Source organism: Labeo rohita, chromosome 16 (assembly GCF_022985175.1).
Source record: "Labeo rohita strain BAU-BD-2019 chromosome 16, IGBB_LRoh.1.0, whole genome shotgun sequence".
NCBI classification, from domain to species: domain Eukaryota; kingdom Metazoa; phylum Chordata; class Actinopteri; order Cypriniformes; family Cyprinidae; genus Labeo; species Labeo rohita.
Genome location: NC_066884.1, coordinates 4,760,546 through 4,776,844, shown reverse-complemented (window position 1 = coordinate 4,776,844; position 16,299 = coordinate 4,760,546). Strand labels below are relative to the sequence as shown.

Genomic DNA, 16,299 nt, shown 5'->3' with positions numbered 1-16,299 from the left:
GAAACGTCTTCACGGAACATGATCTTTATTTAATATCCTAATGATTTTTGGCATTAAAGAAAAATCGATAATTTTGACCCACACAATGTATTTACAATATACCCATGCTACTTAAGACTGGTTTTGTGGTCCAGGGTCACAATTAGTCCTTCAATTTGATGATCTTACCTAATAAACGCCAAGGAAATGACGTAATCAGGATGAACCGTGATGAACCAATCGCAGTCCTTGCTGTGCGGGTACGGGTGGGGGAAATTCGGTGACAGAATGAATCCAGACGAGCCTGTAATGTTTCCACCACAAGGAGCTGAAAGAGATTATTTTCTGTTAGAGTTAATGAAGTATATAAATTTTTTCCTCCCCACGGTGCGCAAGCTCTGCTATTTTATCTCAAAACGGCTAGATATCATATGCGTAAAGGACCATGTTGGCTGATATTTCATTCAATAACTAGCTATAAGTCAAACCTTCATTAATATTCATGAGCAGAGCTGATAAGTTCCCGCCCCCCACCGTTCGAATTGTTCTAAAGCTCCCGCTCTGCCTTTAAAGCGGATTGACCTTTAAAACGTCTAAATGTGACTTAAACTTGAAAGAAAATAGGTTTCACAGACTCCCAGTATCCAGAAAATAAATGTAGTTTCCTAGAAGCATTTATCATGGGAAGTCTTCACCCCAGTTTCCGACCTAGAAGTTTAAGCGCTGACTGGGCATGTGATCAGAAATTTCCATCAAAGAGATTTATTATTCCAGGCCTTTTACAAAGCGTGATTCAAGTGATTTCTGCTAGTTATTTTAGACATTTCGTCAGAGCTGACAAGTGTGAAATGAGAGGCCGCCCGTATTTTACAGGCCTCAGGCGGCATGGCTGCAAATTGAATAAATCTCACCGATACATGTAGGAGGGCTGGGCTGCCAGTAGAATCTGTTGTCCACCTGAATGCAGGTGATCCTGGGCTCGCCTTGCAGGTCGTAGCCCGGATCACACGCGAAGGTCACCGTGTCGCCGGGCTCTTTGCCCTCTCCGCTGCGGCTGCCGTTCATGGGCGTCCCCGGGTCCCTGCAGGCGGTCGCCACTGAACCTGCAAAATGGGAATGGTGACCAGCTGTGCTCACTTTTCACTTACCAGGATATCTCGGCAGGAGGTAGCATTTCTTGCTCGGAAATGAGGTTGCGTGGCCTCGGTAGTGAACAATGGCTCACTGGGGGCTCTGCAGAGCAGAACGCCGTCTAATACAGGTGTGGAATAAGTCTGAGCTACTGTATGGCGGAGTCCTTCCTGCTCGCCTGAAAAATCACTTGCTAATGGATGCAGGGTTTTTTAGCCTCATTATGCATTTACTTTGAAATGGCTTTTACTTTCTTCAAGCAGAGAAAAAGCAGCACCTTTTTAGGCAATTACATTCAAAGTGTTTCATGCAAAAAGTACAACGCAGTAAAAATTGCATTTAAAAGCAATCCATACACATTTGCTGCACTGTTTTTCACTAAAGGAACATACGCTACCATTCAAAAGTGTGTTTATTCAGCAAGGATTCATTAATTGAAACCAGAAGTGGCAGTAAATATATTTATAATGTTGCAAAAAATGCTGCACAAATGTTCTCAACATTAACAATCATAAATGTTTCTTAAGCAGCAAATCAGCACATTAGAATGATTTCTGAAGCATTATGTGACACTGAAGACTATTAATAATGATGCTGAAAATTCAGCTTTGAGTCACAAGAATAAATTAAATTTTAATATATTTAAATAGAAAACTTAATTTAAATTATATTAATATTTCACAATATTACAGTTTTACTGCATTTTAATGAAATAAATGCAGCCTTGGTGAGCAGAAGAGACTTCTTTTAAAAACATTTAAAAAATCTAATTTCACCCCCAAATGTTTGAAATAGTCTAATTATTTTTATTCATATGCACCAACATAATCTCACAGAAATAAACAGCCACATTCATGTTCATACAGTATGTTATTTCTCTTTAAACTACCCTAGTGAAAAATAAATATACTACAATGTATTTAAAATGCATTTATTTCATGCTAAGTATACTACAAATACATTTACATATTATGTACTTAATAAAAAAATATCCTGCAATTGTACTTTCAGTATACTAAACTGGTATATTTTGGAATAACTAATTTTGTACCTCAATTGTGCGGAAGTAGTGCTGAAGTCCAACTAAAGATATACTTAAGTATATTTGATTGTGCTAAAATTAAACTATTGCAAGTATACTTTAGCTACCCCTTATGAAAAAGAAGTGTATTCAAGTGTGCTACTAGTATACTTCTTTTAAACTAAAAAATAGGAAAGTATACTTTCAGTCGGGTTTTTAAGTACTTCTTAGAATTGTGCTTTATTTACTTATCAGAAATATACTTAAAATGACATTTAAGTATACTTGACTTATACTTAGACTTATAAAAAGTCTTAAGATATTTAAGCTATACTTGTGCTTCGACAATCCATGTTTTCCTTGCTATTACACATCTTCTTTGCAGAATTTCCAAAACACAAGCGAAGAAGAAACCGAAACAACAGATGCTTCTACATGTAATCTAACACAATCGTCAGACATTAAACAGCCTCAAAACTGTGTAACGTAATGGAATAAAATGTCGACCTATGAAGCTAGAATAAAATGTTTTTGTATACAAGCAGATACCCTGTTCTTTATTTTGATGTTTTGTATGTTCAGATATTCATATAACAAAATATATAAAAAATAATACCTAAAGAGAGACATATTAGTATACTTAAAGTATGATGTAAAGTTCACCTAAAGAAAACTTACGAGTATACTTGCAGTATAAAACTACTAATCTAGTAGTTTACTGAGACTATACTTTAAAGTGTACTAAAAATGCTACACTTAATTAGTAAACTATCAGTATACCAATAAGTTCACTTTTAGTATAGCTGCAGTACAAACTAAAAGCATAGATGTAAACTAGCTGTGTACTCAAAGTTTACTACTGTTATACTTAAAGTATACTTAAAAGTATACTTCTATATACTAGAAAGTGGGCCAATTTAGTCCCAAGGAGTATTGAAATAGCACACTTCCAAGCATACTACTAGTACACTGACATTTGTATACTTATCACATAAAGTAAACTTAAAAATATACTTGAACTTTACTTAAGTATACTTAATAAAATAAACTTGAAGTATACTTCTTTTTGGTAAGGGACACTTTAAATATTTTACATTTAAAGACTGATATTATTTAAAGATCATACAATCCTCATCAGTAATGACATTAAAAGATATTTTAGGCTTAACATTAAGAAATGTGCATTTTGCACAAGTAGTACTCCAAATAAAGTTTAATTACAATTTTTACATAAATAAGTCTTGAGCGATATGTCAGTATACACAGTATGTTAAAAGATTTGAAAAGATCTTTAGTATAAAATAATAAATTTTTTTACTAGGGTATTTTTATATATATATATATATATATATATATACAAAAAAATCAAGGACATCAATGAACAATTTTAAGTGGTGACACAAACGAATCAAAGTTTTGAATTGATTCACTGAAATTAAAGGTTTGGAATGAGCACAGTAATATAATAGACTATAATCATGACACACACCATTACTGTACTATAAAATTAATAGTTTAGAACACAAGTTAAAATTTTAGTCATTCCATCACCGCCTATTAAAAATATTTCACCGTTCATCTAAATGGCTTCATTAGCAAATTTTATTTTATTTGATTCTTGAACTGTGTACTGTGAAACTGTGGTTTTAGGGGAAAATACTTACTTGAAAAGTCGATGGCAAATCCAGATTTGCTAATGTAGAAGTCCGTCTCAAACTGGATGGTGACCACGTTGAGAGTGCTGTGAATGCCTTCGGGTAGCAGCGAACCACTCACTTCCTTTAGGGCCATCTCGTTTTCCGGATGACCATCCCAAACCTTCAGGATATCATGCGATGCCTCAGTGTCAAATGCCAAGAACTGCAAACTAAAAAACAACAACAACATCTGAATTAAAACCTGATGCACACTCAGTTACAAAGACTGAAATTCACATTTACCAATAAATGCTTTATTTAATTAAACAAATAATTAAATAACACTTCACAACAGGGTTCCATTGCTCTGCCATCATTTTCTCATTTAAATTCATACAGGTATGTTCCAAAACTGTAGGAATTTCTTTCTTCAACACAAATGATGATGTATGAAGTATGTTTTTTTTTGTTTGTTTTTTTTTTAAATACTAACATCAACAAATAAGCAGGCAATTTTATATATATATATATATATATTCTAAGTGCCAGTTTTATAGCAGTGTTTAATATTATGTAAATACTAAATAAAATAAAATACCATATATATATAGTATTTTATATATAATTTTATTGCATATATTTATTTCAAATATTTTTAATTTGGCTTTTTTGTGATTGTGTTGTGCATTGTGTTTTGCCATTTTTATTTTTCTAATATTCATATTCATATAAACTTAAAATAAGAAAATATACTTTCAGTCTACTTTTTTTAAGTACTTCTCAGAAATGTGCTTTTTTTTATCAGAAATATACTTAAAATATACTTGTTAGTTCTAGTCATTTCAGTACCCCAACTGGCAACATCTTTGATGCTTTCAAGCTATAAAAAAGCATCTTAAAAGCACATCTGACTAATATGACAGTTTGAAAAACGTTACTTATTCTGCTGATTTGTTGATGCTAGTATGGCAAAAAAAAAAAAAATAAATAAATAAATTACACACTTTACCTTTAATATACCTGAGCTAACATGAACAGCTGTATTTGTATTATATGCAAACATATTGCATTAACTAACATTAATTAATGGGACTGTACAGTAAAGTGTTACCAACAATTATTTAATTTGTCTTACTGCATGATCATTTAAATTAACTGTGAAACAGAGAAACAAATATACATGTTTTCTTATATGCATAACATTTTAAAAATGCCTAAAAATGAATAAATCATAAAAGCACAATAAAAGAAACTAATATGACAGTTTGAAAAATGTTATTCATTCTGCTGATTGGCTGATGCTAGTATGGCAAAAAATAAAAAATAAAAAAAAAAATATTACACACTTTACCTTTAATGTACCTGAGCTAACATGAACAGCTGTATTTGTATTATGCACAAACATATTGCATTAACTAACATTAATTAATGGGACTGTATTGTAAAGTGTTACCAACAATGATTTAAAGCAGACTTTCTATAATTTATTTACTGAGCAAGCGTGTCCCTCATGCAGCACCATAAACAGGTCAAAGACCTCAATCATAACACAATAAGATGACATTTTCCAACATGAAGAGCTAGATATATTTCAATTCAGGTCAAGGTCAATGCAATCTGTTTAACATTAATAAGCTAGACTCTCTCCTATGCAATTCCTCAAATGAATGCCTTTAACCGGCTCTCCACATACCCATTATGTCTCTGTGCTTCAGTATTACTAAGACGCTGACAGAGGCGTCAGGCTAAAATATGAATTAATCTCTCTCGCCAGTGACTTAATGAGCTGCGTTTCCACCTTAATAATTAGTCACCTGACAGTGTTGCCGGAGTCCACCTCGATGGTCCATGTGCAGCGTAGGTTGTTGTCATATGGAAACGGGTATCCGGGAGACAGTATCCGTCCGGATGACTCACCTTTAAAACTTCCCCCACACTCCGCTACAATAGATCAAAACAAGAAGTTATTGCGCTGTCAACTCCCACCCACGACGATGATGTATTCAGTCAGAGCTTTCTTTTTCCCATTAATGATGAGCTCTGTGGAGACTCGGCCCGCTGGAATCTCAGTTGCAGGATCTGACACGACCACGCCACCCCCTCACCATCCTGACGTGGCCGTGCAACAATAGGCCGTAATTATGCATGCACGAGATGCCGCTTTTAACTACGTTCCTTGTGCATGTCATTAATTAAATGTTAAAACTCTGTCCGCGTTATTTATGAGCTCGGCCTTGCATGAAAAGCCGCGGACCGCTGCATATATCACTAAAATAAAGGAAGTATTATCATATTCATTACGGCGGTCTCAGACACAATACCTGCACTACATCGCTCATTAAAGCACTTGTTTCTGTAGCGCATGAGCAAACGCTCATCTCGTGAGCAAACAGGTTTCCTTGTGACAAAGGAACTACTGTCATTACAATGGTAATGTAATAAACGCAGAAACGGCCCTCAAACACTTGAGAAAAAGAAAGCTGGCCCCTGGATATTATTATGTCTGATATCTTTTCAACAGCCTCTTTAAAGCTGGAGCGTGTCTCTTGTTTTTAAATACTTTCATACATTCAAGTTTAATATGCAGAGACAACTAAGTGAACCGTTTATAAGCTGATTCCAGTGAAAAGACAAAACACAGTGTAAACACAATATCAAAACATTGCTCTTTTTACTTGAGCACTTCAAGCACAGAGCAACCTGTCCATGTGAGTTTAAGGCAGGACTATGCATTTGTTCAACCTATGGAAAAGCAGATGGAGGGTTTGGGAAACCTGTTTGAAAAAAGTCATTATTTTTGCAGTTTTTTTTTTAAAGTAATTTGTCTTACTGCATGATAATTTAAATGAACTGTGAAACAGATAAACAAATATACATGTTTTCTTATATGCATAACATTTTAAAAATGCCTATAAATGAATGAATGTATAAAAATGACACCAAGATTTTATTTGTAAGTGACTGATTTGGAAACAAAGAAAAAGAAACTACAGACAGTTCCCTGCTGAAAGAAAATATGGCACATATTCCAGGCAGTTTTATGCTAGTTAGAGCCAGTTTGGCTAATAGACCAGCAAAGTAATTCTGTTCACTACTGAAGCCTGTTTCTACCACTGGTAAGTAAGTAAATTAATTAATTAATTAATTAAAATCTCACAATTCTAACCTTTTTTCAGAACTGAGTTCATATCTTGCAATTTTGACTTTTTTTTTTTTCAGAATTCTGAGCTCATATCTTTCAATTTTGAGCTTTTTGCAAGCTCATACCTTGTAATTCTGTTTTTTTTTTTTTTCAGAATTCTGAGCTTATATTTTACAATTCCAGTTTTTGTTTTCAGTATTCTAAGGTCATGTCTCGCAATTCCAACTTTTTTTCCAAATTCTGAACTCACATCTTGCAATTCAGAATTCTGACCTTATATCTTATATGTTTGCAATTTTTTATTATTATTTTGTCTTATTGCATAATCATTTGTGCTTATCTCACAATTCTGACTTTTTTCAGAATTTTGAGCTCATATCTCGCAATTCTAACCTTTTTTCAGAATTAATTTGTCTTACAGCATGATCATTTAAATGAACTGTGAAACGGAGAAAAAATTATACATGTTTTCTTATATGCATAACATTTTAAAAATGCCTATAAATGAATGAATGTATAAAAATGACACCAAGATTTTATTTGTAAGTGACTGATTTGGAAACAAAGAAAAAGAAACTACAGACAGTTCCCTGCTGAAAGAAAATATGGCACATATTCCAGGCAGTTTTATGCTAGTTAGAGCCAGTTTGGCTAATAGACCAGCAAAGTAATTCTGTTCACTACTGAAGCCTGTTTCTACCACTGGTAAGTAAGTAAATTAATTAATTAATTAATTAAAATCTCACAATTCTAACCTTTTTTCAGAACTGAGTTCATATCTTGCAATTTTGACTTTTTTTTTTTTCAGAATTCTGAGCTCATATCTTTCAATTTTGAGCTTTTTGCAAGCTCATACCTTGTAATTCTGATTTTTTTTTTTTTTTCAGAATTCTGAGCTTATATTTTACAATTCCAGTTTTTGTTTTCAGTATTCTAAGGTCATGTCTCGCAATTCCAACTTTTTTTCCAAATTCTGAACTCACATCTTGCAATTCAGAATTCTGACCTTATATCTTATATGTTTGCAATTTTTTATTATTATTTTGTCTTATTGCATAATCATTTGTGCTTATCTCACAATTCTGACTTTTTTCAGAATTTTGAGCTCATATCTCGCAATTCTAACCTTTTTTCAGAATTAATTTGTCTTACAGCATGATCATTTAAATGAACTGTGAAACGGAGAAACCAGCTAATGGAACCTACAAATATACATTTTTTTTTAACATAACATTTTAAAAATGCTTATAAATTATACATGCATATAAATTATACGCATATAAAAGATTCAAATGCATAAAAATAATACCAAGATGGCACCATCGCAATCGGATGTTTTTATTGTGCTTTTATTTACTTTTTACTTACTTTCTGCTCTAATTTAATATTGTACATTACATACCAAATAATAACTTAAAAGTGCACAAACTATTTTTTCTTAAAATGGACAATTTCACAAAAGCACACCATCAAGTCTATACATTGTCAGAAAAAACGGTACAAAACTGTCACTGAGGTGGTACCTCGGGGTCCAAACAATAAAATTTAGACCTTTGTACTGTATTTCCCCCAAAATGGTACATATTACTATTGTGAATGTAGTAATAGCCTAACAGTGCACAAACTAATTTTTCTTAAAATGATCCAATTCACAAAAGCTCACGACCAAATCTCTATAAAATTATGCTAACTAGATATGGTTCAAACACTCTTAATTGTATGATTTTTACTTAGTGAATGATAAAATGTGTGAAAAAAAAATCCTGTGAACTTTTGCAAATATAATAAGGCTTACCCACATTCTCTGAACTCACATATAGAAATCAAGTCAATCTTAACAGAACACGAACGTTGAAATAACAGCAGAAAGTGATCTGTGTGATCGGCTTCCACTTGCTTAGTCAAGGAGGAAAAACTCCGGAACCTTTAGCAAAATTAATATTTTAATATTGCATTTTGTAATTGCATGTGATCTGTTTTGTGAAGTGGGAAAATTGCTGTATAAAGCAAGGCGTTTATCAGCTAGCTTTTGCATGAAATATTTAGCACAGCCTCAATGTGCACCATTTTGATGTCTAAATTCCCAAGGCGCTGTCATAAGAGCAAGCAGACCCCCGAGGCAAGCCTTCAGCATCTGCTCACCGGATACCATCCACAGAGAGCATGGCTACTTCATTCTGACTGCTCTATTCTTCATCAATTTCATCATACAATAGGGAAGTATACGCTGGACTCGTAAATATTGATGACTGTATGAGGCCAATCAACCTGCGCAAAGTTCTTTTATAGTTTGCCTAGGATTGAAGTGCTTTGAGGCTGAGGCTTTGTTGTGAAAACGTGATTTACCTGTGCTGACTACATAGGCAGCTGCCTTCTAAGGCAGCATCTTTAGTGAAATGGAACTTCGTAAGTAGCTGATTTGGAAACAAAGAAAAATATACTAAAAACAATTCCCTGCTGAAAGAAAATATGGCACATATACCAGGCTGTTTCATGCTGGATAGAGTCATTCTGTTCAGTGCTGAAACTCTGCTGCTGAATAAAAGTAAATAAATAAATGAATACATAACTGAATTGTGACTTTTTATTCCACCTTTAATTCTGTATTTTTTTTGCAATTCCAACTTTTTCCCCCAGAATTCTTTCAATTAAGAATTTATACAAGAATAAAATAATGTCAGCCCATGCTTAATGAGTGTAACAGTGCCGAAATATACTTGCTGACATAAACATACTTCTACTGGTAAACAGCAAACAAACTGGTAAACTAAGGGAAGTGCGTGCAAAAACTGTAAATCTTGTAATTTAATCCGATTAGCAGGTTAAGAAGTTTGAGCATCCCAGTTGTCTATAATTAAGCAGCTGGTGGCCAAATCACCATCCTGGACAACATCCCATTCTGGGAAACAGCAAACAGCATCCAAAACACAACATATGCTGGACTTTTCAACATAGTAATTATAAATATTCAGTCAATGAGAATCGCCTGTTCGCACTGTATAAATCTCAATGATTCGTGAGCAAAAGATTATCTAGTCATTAACAGTACAAGCTCTTATAAGCACATTAAACTCAGGCTTTGAGCAATGAACCAATCTCTGATTAACAATGCAAATTAATCCTTCAACAGCAAAATACAAACACAACCAGTAAACATGTAAGCTACCAGTGCTAAGCTAAATGCTTTGCAGTTCTTGACTGACCAAATAAGCAGGCGACACTAAGATGATTTACTGTATGTTAACAAGAAATCAATAATGCTTATCTAATACTCATTACTGGTGCACAATTCATGCTCATTCCAAATTAAAAATACTTGATAAAACTCTGAAATTACTTTGCATTTATAATCAACATCTTGATTTATGTAAAAACTAAAAATGTCTAAAAAAAAAATACATTTATAGATAAACAGATAGATAGTTTCTAATTTCTATATTATACAACATAAATTAAACTTTTTTTCCAGAATTCTGAGCTCATATCTTGCAATTCCGACTTTTTTCCCAGAATTCTGAGCTCATATCTTGCAATTCCGACTGTTTTCCCAGAATTCTGAGCTTATATCTCACAATTCCGACTTTTTTCCCAGAATTCTGAGCTCATATCTTGCAATTCCGACTGTTTTCCCAGAATTCTGAGCTTATATTTCACAATTCCAACTTTTATTTCAGAATTCTGAGCTCATATCTTACAATTCACAAGTTCACGCTTACATATAATTAGCCGGAGTATAGTAAGGCATATTTGGCGTGCTGTCCGGGGAAGGGCTCCGAGCTCGGGAATGGCCCGAACCCAGAGAACCCCCCTAGGTGTAGTGAGAACGTGAAGTGAGGAGATCAAATGATCAAATGGATAGAGGCAAGTCAGCTGTATTTAAAATTGTAGCGTTGATTAGCTTGAGTGAGCTCCCCTTGTGATAATTAGGCTAAGTATCTGACGCGCTCCTCCCGAACCTTATTAATAAAACATAATTTCTGGCTTTATCCTGAATTCTGAGTTTATATCTCAAAATTTCCGACTTTTTTTTTTTTAATTCTGAGCTTTTATCGCACAATTCCGACTTTTTTCAGAATTCTGAGCTCATGTCTTGCAATTTCGACTTTTTTCCCAGAATTCTGAGCTTATTATCTCACAATTCCAACTTTTATTTCAGAATTCTAAGCTCATATCTTGCAATTACGACTTTTTTCACAGAATTCTGAGCTTATATCTCACAATCCAACTTTTATTTCAGAATTTTTACCTTATATCTCACAATTCTGACCTTTTTTCAGAATTCTGAGCTTTTATTGCACAATTCAGACTTTTTTCCCAGAATTCTGAGCTCATATCTTCCATTTCCAACTTTTTTTCCCCAGAATTCTAAGTTTATATCTCACAATTCAGACTATTTTTTTTTTCAGAATTTTGAGCTCATATCTTGCAACTCCAACTTTTTTTTATCAGAATTCTGAGCTCATATCTTGCAATTCTGACTTTTTTTTTCAGATTTCTGAGCTTAAAAAGTCAGAATTGCATGATATATATATATATGTATGTATATATATATATATATATATATATATATATATATATATATATATATTTCGTAAATCTGACTTATTGCGAGTTTATACCTTAACTTTATAACTCACAATTGTGAGTTAACATCATACAATTCTGACAAAAAGGTCGCAAATGACCTTTTTATTTTTTATTTTGTAGTAGATACATGCTTCTTTGATCTACTTTTTATATACATATATATATACATATACATATACATATACATATATATATATATATATATATATATATACATATATATAAATATACATATATAAAATTAACTGGACCATACTGTAAAACATAACTTAGGTTTACTTAAAGTTTTCTCTGTACATTAAGCAAGGATAAAAGAAAGTACTCAAAATCAGAAAAAATGACACACTTCAGCTTCAGTCTTGTGTTTACATGAAGCAGCCATACAAGGTAAAAAAAAAACACAGTAATTATGCAAATCCTCACAATGCATCAGGATCATAGTTTAATTGGGTAAAACGTGTAAGATGGTGAAGGACTGAAATCAGCCTGTAAACACATCAAACACGGAGCCAGCGTTCCAGCGTGACAGCCACATTCCCACAGATCAATTACTCACAACAAAAACACGCAAGGTATTTGTAGACACACAATGGACACAGCAGCAAGTGCAATTAAGTGGAATCCATGTAAGGATAAATCTGCAGGATTAACGGCTGTGTTTCAAACAAAACACTAGCTTACTACTTACTGAGTACTGTACATACAGTATACTGCATGCTATTTTGAAACAGTATGCAAATGCATTACTGTTTTGTATATACACTGCAGATAAGTATAATAGTAAGCTATTCCGAACACACAGCCGATGTCTCATCCTGCTGCATGTGAAGGGTTGTGTTGGATTACCTATGCATGAGGGGAGCGGGTGGTCCCACGTCCGTCTCTCGCCCGTCATACATCTCAGTATGCTGCTGCCATGGAGACTGTAGCCAGGATCACAGCGATACGTGACCACGCTGCCAGCAAAGTGGCCTTGGTCGCTGACTTTGGATCCAAACTGAGGCACGCCGGGTTCGTCACAATGAGAAAGTTCAAAACCTGGAATAGAAAAGCATGTGAAAGAAGAACATCAGTGGGTGTTTTTAAATGCTCCCAGAGGGCGGTTTTAGTTTTTGAAGTTTTTCAAGATATATGAAGGTCACATTAAAACAGGCTTGGAAACATTTTAACCATGTCTTCATTATTTTTTTTTTCCATTTCTTTCTAACTTTCTTTCAAACTTGTTTTTTTTCCCTCATCTCAGAGTCAGATTTTCGATCTTATAAATATTTCAATTAAAAAATACTACTTTTTTAATATTCGTAATGTCAGCCAATGTTATTTTAGTATGCTTAGTATGCTGGTATGCTTTATTTGCATATTTTTATTTTAAGTTTTTTAAATGAAATTAAATCTTAACTTAAATTTTAAAGTTTAATTTTTTTTTTGTAGTATTGTAGTTTTTATTCATTTAAACATATTTTAATATATATCTATGTATTTTTATAATATGTATTTATGAGTTTTATTTATTTATTTTAATACTTCAAGTTAAACTAAATAAAAATGAGAAATTAGTTTTATTTTACTTCATTTAACATTTTTCAATTAAAATCAAATTTTACCCTAAATTGTAAAGTTAATTCTTTAACACACACACACACACACACACACACATACAGTATACAGTATATATATATATATATATATATATATAGTTTTTAATATCAGCATTTATGAGTTTTATTTAGTTATATTAATACTTCAATTTAATCTAAATAAAAGTGAGATTTTTTAAACTTAATTTAATGTTTATTCGCGTTTAAATTAAAATTTACCTTAAGTTAATTTGCCATTTTTATTCATTTTTTTAAACATACCTATATAGATCTTATTAAAATGCACTTATGAGTTTTATTTAGTTGCTGTAAGTATTGTAGTTATTTAGTATTGTAGTTTAGTTATTATCAAGTCAAACTAAATAAAATGAGAAATATTTTTTTTTTATTATAACATTTATTTCAATTTAAATTAAAATGTAAAGCTTTTAATAATTATTTTTGCAATTTTGTAATTATTATTCATTTTTTAAAATATATCTATACAGTTTTTATCAATCTGTATTCATGAGTTTTATTTAGTTACTTTAATGCTTCAAGATAAACTACATAAAAATGCAAAAAATGTTTTGTTTTACTTCATTTAAAATTAATAAAATTTATTTAAAGCTTACCGTATTGTACTTATAAAGGATTTTTAACATAAAAATATATACATTGAGTATTTAGGATACAAACAAATCACTCTATTAAAACAATAAAATATTTATTTAGTATACGTAAAGTATAGTATTTACAGGTAGGATACAAAAATACAAGCATAAAACAAATTATGAGTAAAAAAATGAAAAATCAAATCAAATCAAATTAAAATAAAACAAAGTAAAATGAAATAAAATAAAATAAAAAATTAAATTAAATTCAATTAAATAATAAAATAAAATAAAATAAAATAAAAGTCCTTTTCATCACAAAAAGTTTTAGAGAGTGTGAAATATGTGTTTTAAGAACATTTATTTTCTAAATGTTAGCACAACCAAAGGTGGCCACAGTTGCGGAAACACCCAACCGATGTGCTAGAGACCACCCAGTAATGTGTGGAATTGCACCAAACTGCTGGAGATCAAAATAAAGTACAAGACCCGAAGTATGTGCATCCAAACATGCTTGCTGAGCATTTAATTTTAAAACCGTGGGTATTAATATGAAGTCAGTCCTCCCTACTGCTACTGTATGAAAGTGTACACTCCTCAGGAGGTGTTTTCCAAAAAAAATTGGAACAAGGATGTTGAATTTGCTCGTTCAGACACAAGATTAGTACTGTCTAAAGATCTAAAGAATAGACCGTGTAATGTGTAAAAAGAAATTTCGAAATGATTTCCAAATAGTTTTTCTGCTTCATAACAATCATATAAATCATTTCAACCAAGTTAACCTCTGAAATCAACTGAAGTGCAGGGCTGTGAAATTGTCCCCGAGCCTCCAAACAAAGTTTCCCCACTCTCTCCTTTCTGATTTGTACAATTAAATTTTACAAGCAAACACAATTTCCTGTGTATTTCCTATGTCATATGCAATTACAGTGAACAGGAGCACAAATAATATCATTCCAGCCGTTTAATCCTAATCAGATCTTAACGAGAGAATGATACAGCTAATTAATTCATTAAAACTAGGTGTGGGTGAAAGAAACAATCCATGCCCACCAGGAGTTACCGTCCCGGCGGACCGACGCACAACGTTATGAAATTCACTTTGAATCTGCATAATGCAACCTTGTTATGCACATAAAACAAAGACATAAATCCACCACCACCATAATATTCACATTTATATGAACATGCAGCCTGATAATGCTGTGAGACAATTACTGTGCCTGCTAATTAAGACTTTACTGAGAGAAGAGGAAAATACAGAGGATGTTATAGAGAGTTTATGGAGAATAGCAGATTTATTCATCTCTAAAATCTAGTCTTGTGTGAACACTCGAATCAAATCAGACAGCATTAGCAGAATTAATCAAGAAGATTTCACATTCATGATATTGATACGGTAAACTCAGAGAGTACTGTACTTTTGACTGTTGGCATAAACTCTGCCCACTTCAACATGTAGCAGCCCACCACTACATGTGTAAGTGGGCAGAATAAGCCAAGAGTTTATGCCAGACATAACAACACTGGTTTTTATATATACTACTGGCTGAAAGTTTGGAATATTTACAATTTTTATGCTTTTAAATGAAGTCTGTTCTCCTCACCAAAGCTGCATTTGTTTGATTAAAACACAGTAAAACATTAATATTGTGAAATAACAACTTTAAAGAACTGTTTTGTATTTGAATACATTTTAAAATGCAATTTATTCTTGTTAAGCAAAGCTGAATTTTCAGAAATCATTATATCTGAAGAAATATTTCTTATTAACAGTAAACAGTATATGTATCTTAACAGTTTTGTGGAAATTGTGACTACAGTAAACTTTAAATTTTATTTTATGCAATATGTACTATGAAACAATATTTAATGTATGAAATTCTTTTGATACTGTTTGTTACTGGAAATTATGGATATAATATGATATGATATAATATAATATAATAATAATATAATATAATATAATAATAAATACATAAATTGAATGAATGAATGAATGAATGAATTGAAAAACTGTTCCTTTAAAAGATATACTGTTCAATAATATTTAATGTATGATGTTTGTTTTTTATGCTGTTTTTTTTTTACTGGAAATGTAATATAATATAATATAATATAATATAATATAATATAATATAATATAATATAATAAACTAGCTAATTAGTTAATTGAAAAACTGTTCCTTTACAAGATATACAGTTCAATAATATTTAATGTTTGATTTTTTTTTCGGATGCTGTTTTTTTGGATATAATATGATATGATATGATATAATATGACATAATATAATATAATATAATATAATATAATATAATAGGGTGAACTGTTCTTTTAACGACACATTATTATTATTATTATTATTATTATTATTATTATTATTATTATTATTTAATTTCCCTTTTTTGCTGTTTTATTGCTATTAGTTAATTTAATAAAATAAATTAATTAATTAATTAATAATATAATATAGTATAATATAATATAATATAATATAATATAATATAATATAATATAATATAATATAATATAATATAATATAATATAATATAATATAATATAATATAATATAATATAATATAATATAATATAATAGGGCAAACTGTTCCT

The 16,299-nt window shown here is 31.6% G+C and overlaps 1 protein-coding gene across 4 annotated transcripts in view; it reads right to left on the bottom strand.

Annotated features, from left to right (window-relative positions):
* csmd3a (CUB and Sushi multiple domains 3a) overlaps positions 1–16,299 on the bottom strand; it is a 352,779-nt gene that overhangs the window by 185,557 nt on the left and 150,923 nt on the right. For all 4 annotated transcript variants that reach the window (XM_051131369.1, XM_051131372.1, XM_051131371.1 and 1 more), the window contains exons 24-28: positions 12,344–12,535; positions 5,583–5,709; positions 3,796–3,998; positions 891–1,082; positions 169–307 (exon numbers count right to left, since the gene is read on the bottom strand). In XM_051131369.1, coding sequence (XP_050987326.1) covers positions 169–307; positions 891–1,082; positions 3,796–3,998; positions 5,583–5,709; positions 12,344–12,535 — 853 coding nt within the window. The remainder of the gene's footprint in view (positions 1–168; positions 308–890; positions 1,083–3,795; positions 3,999–5,582; positions 5,710–12,343; positions 12,536–16,299) is intronic.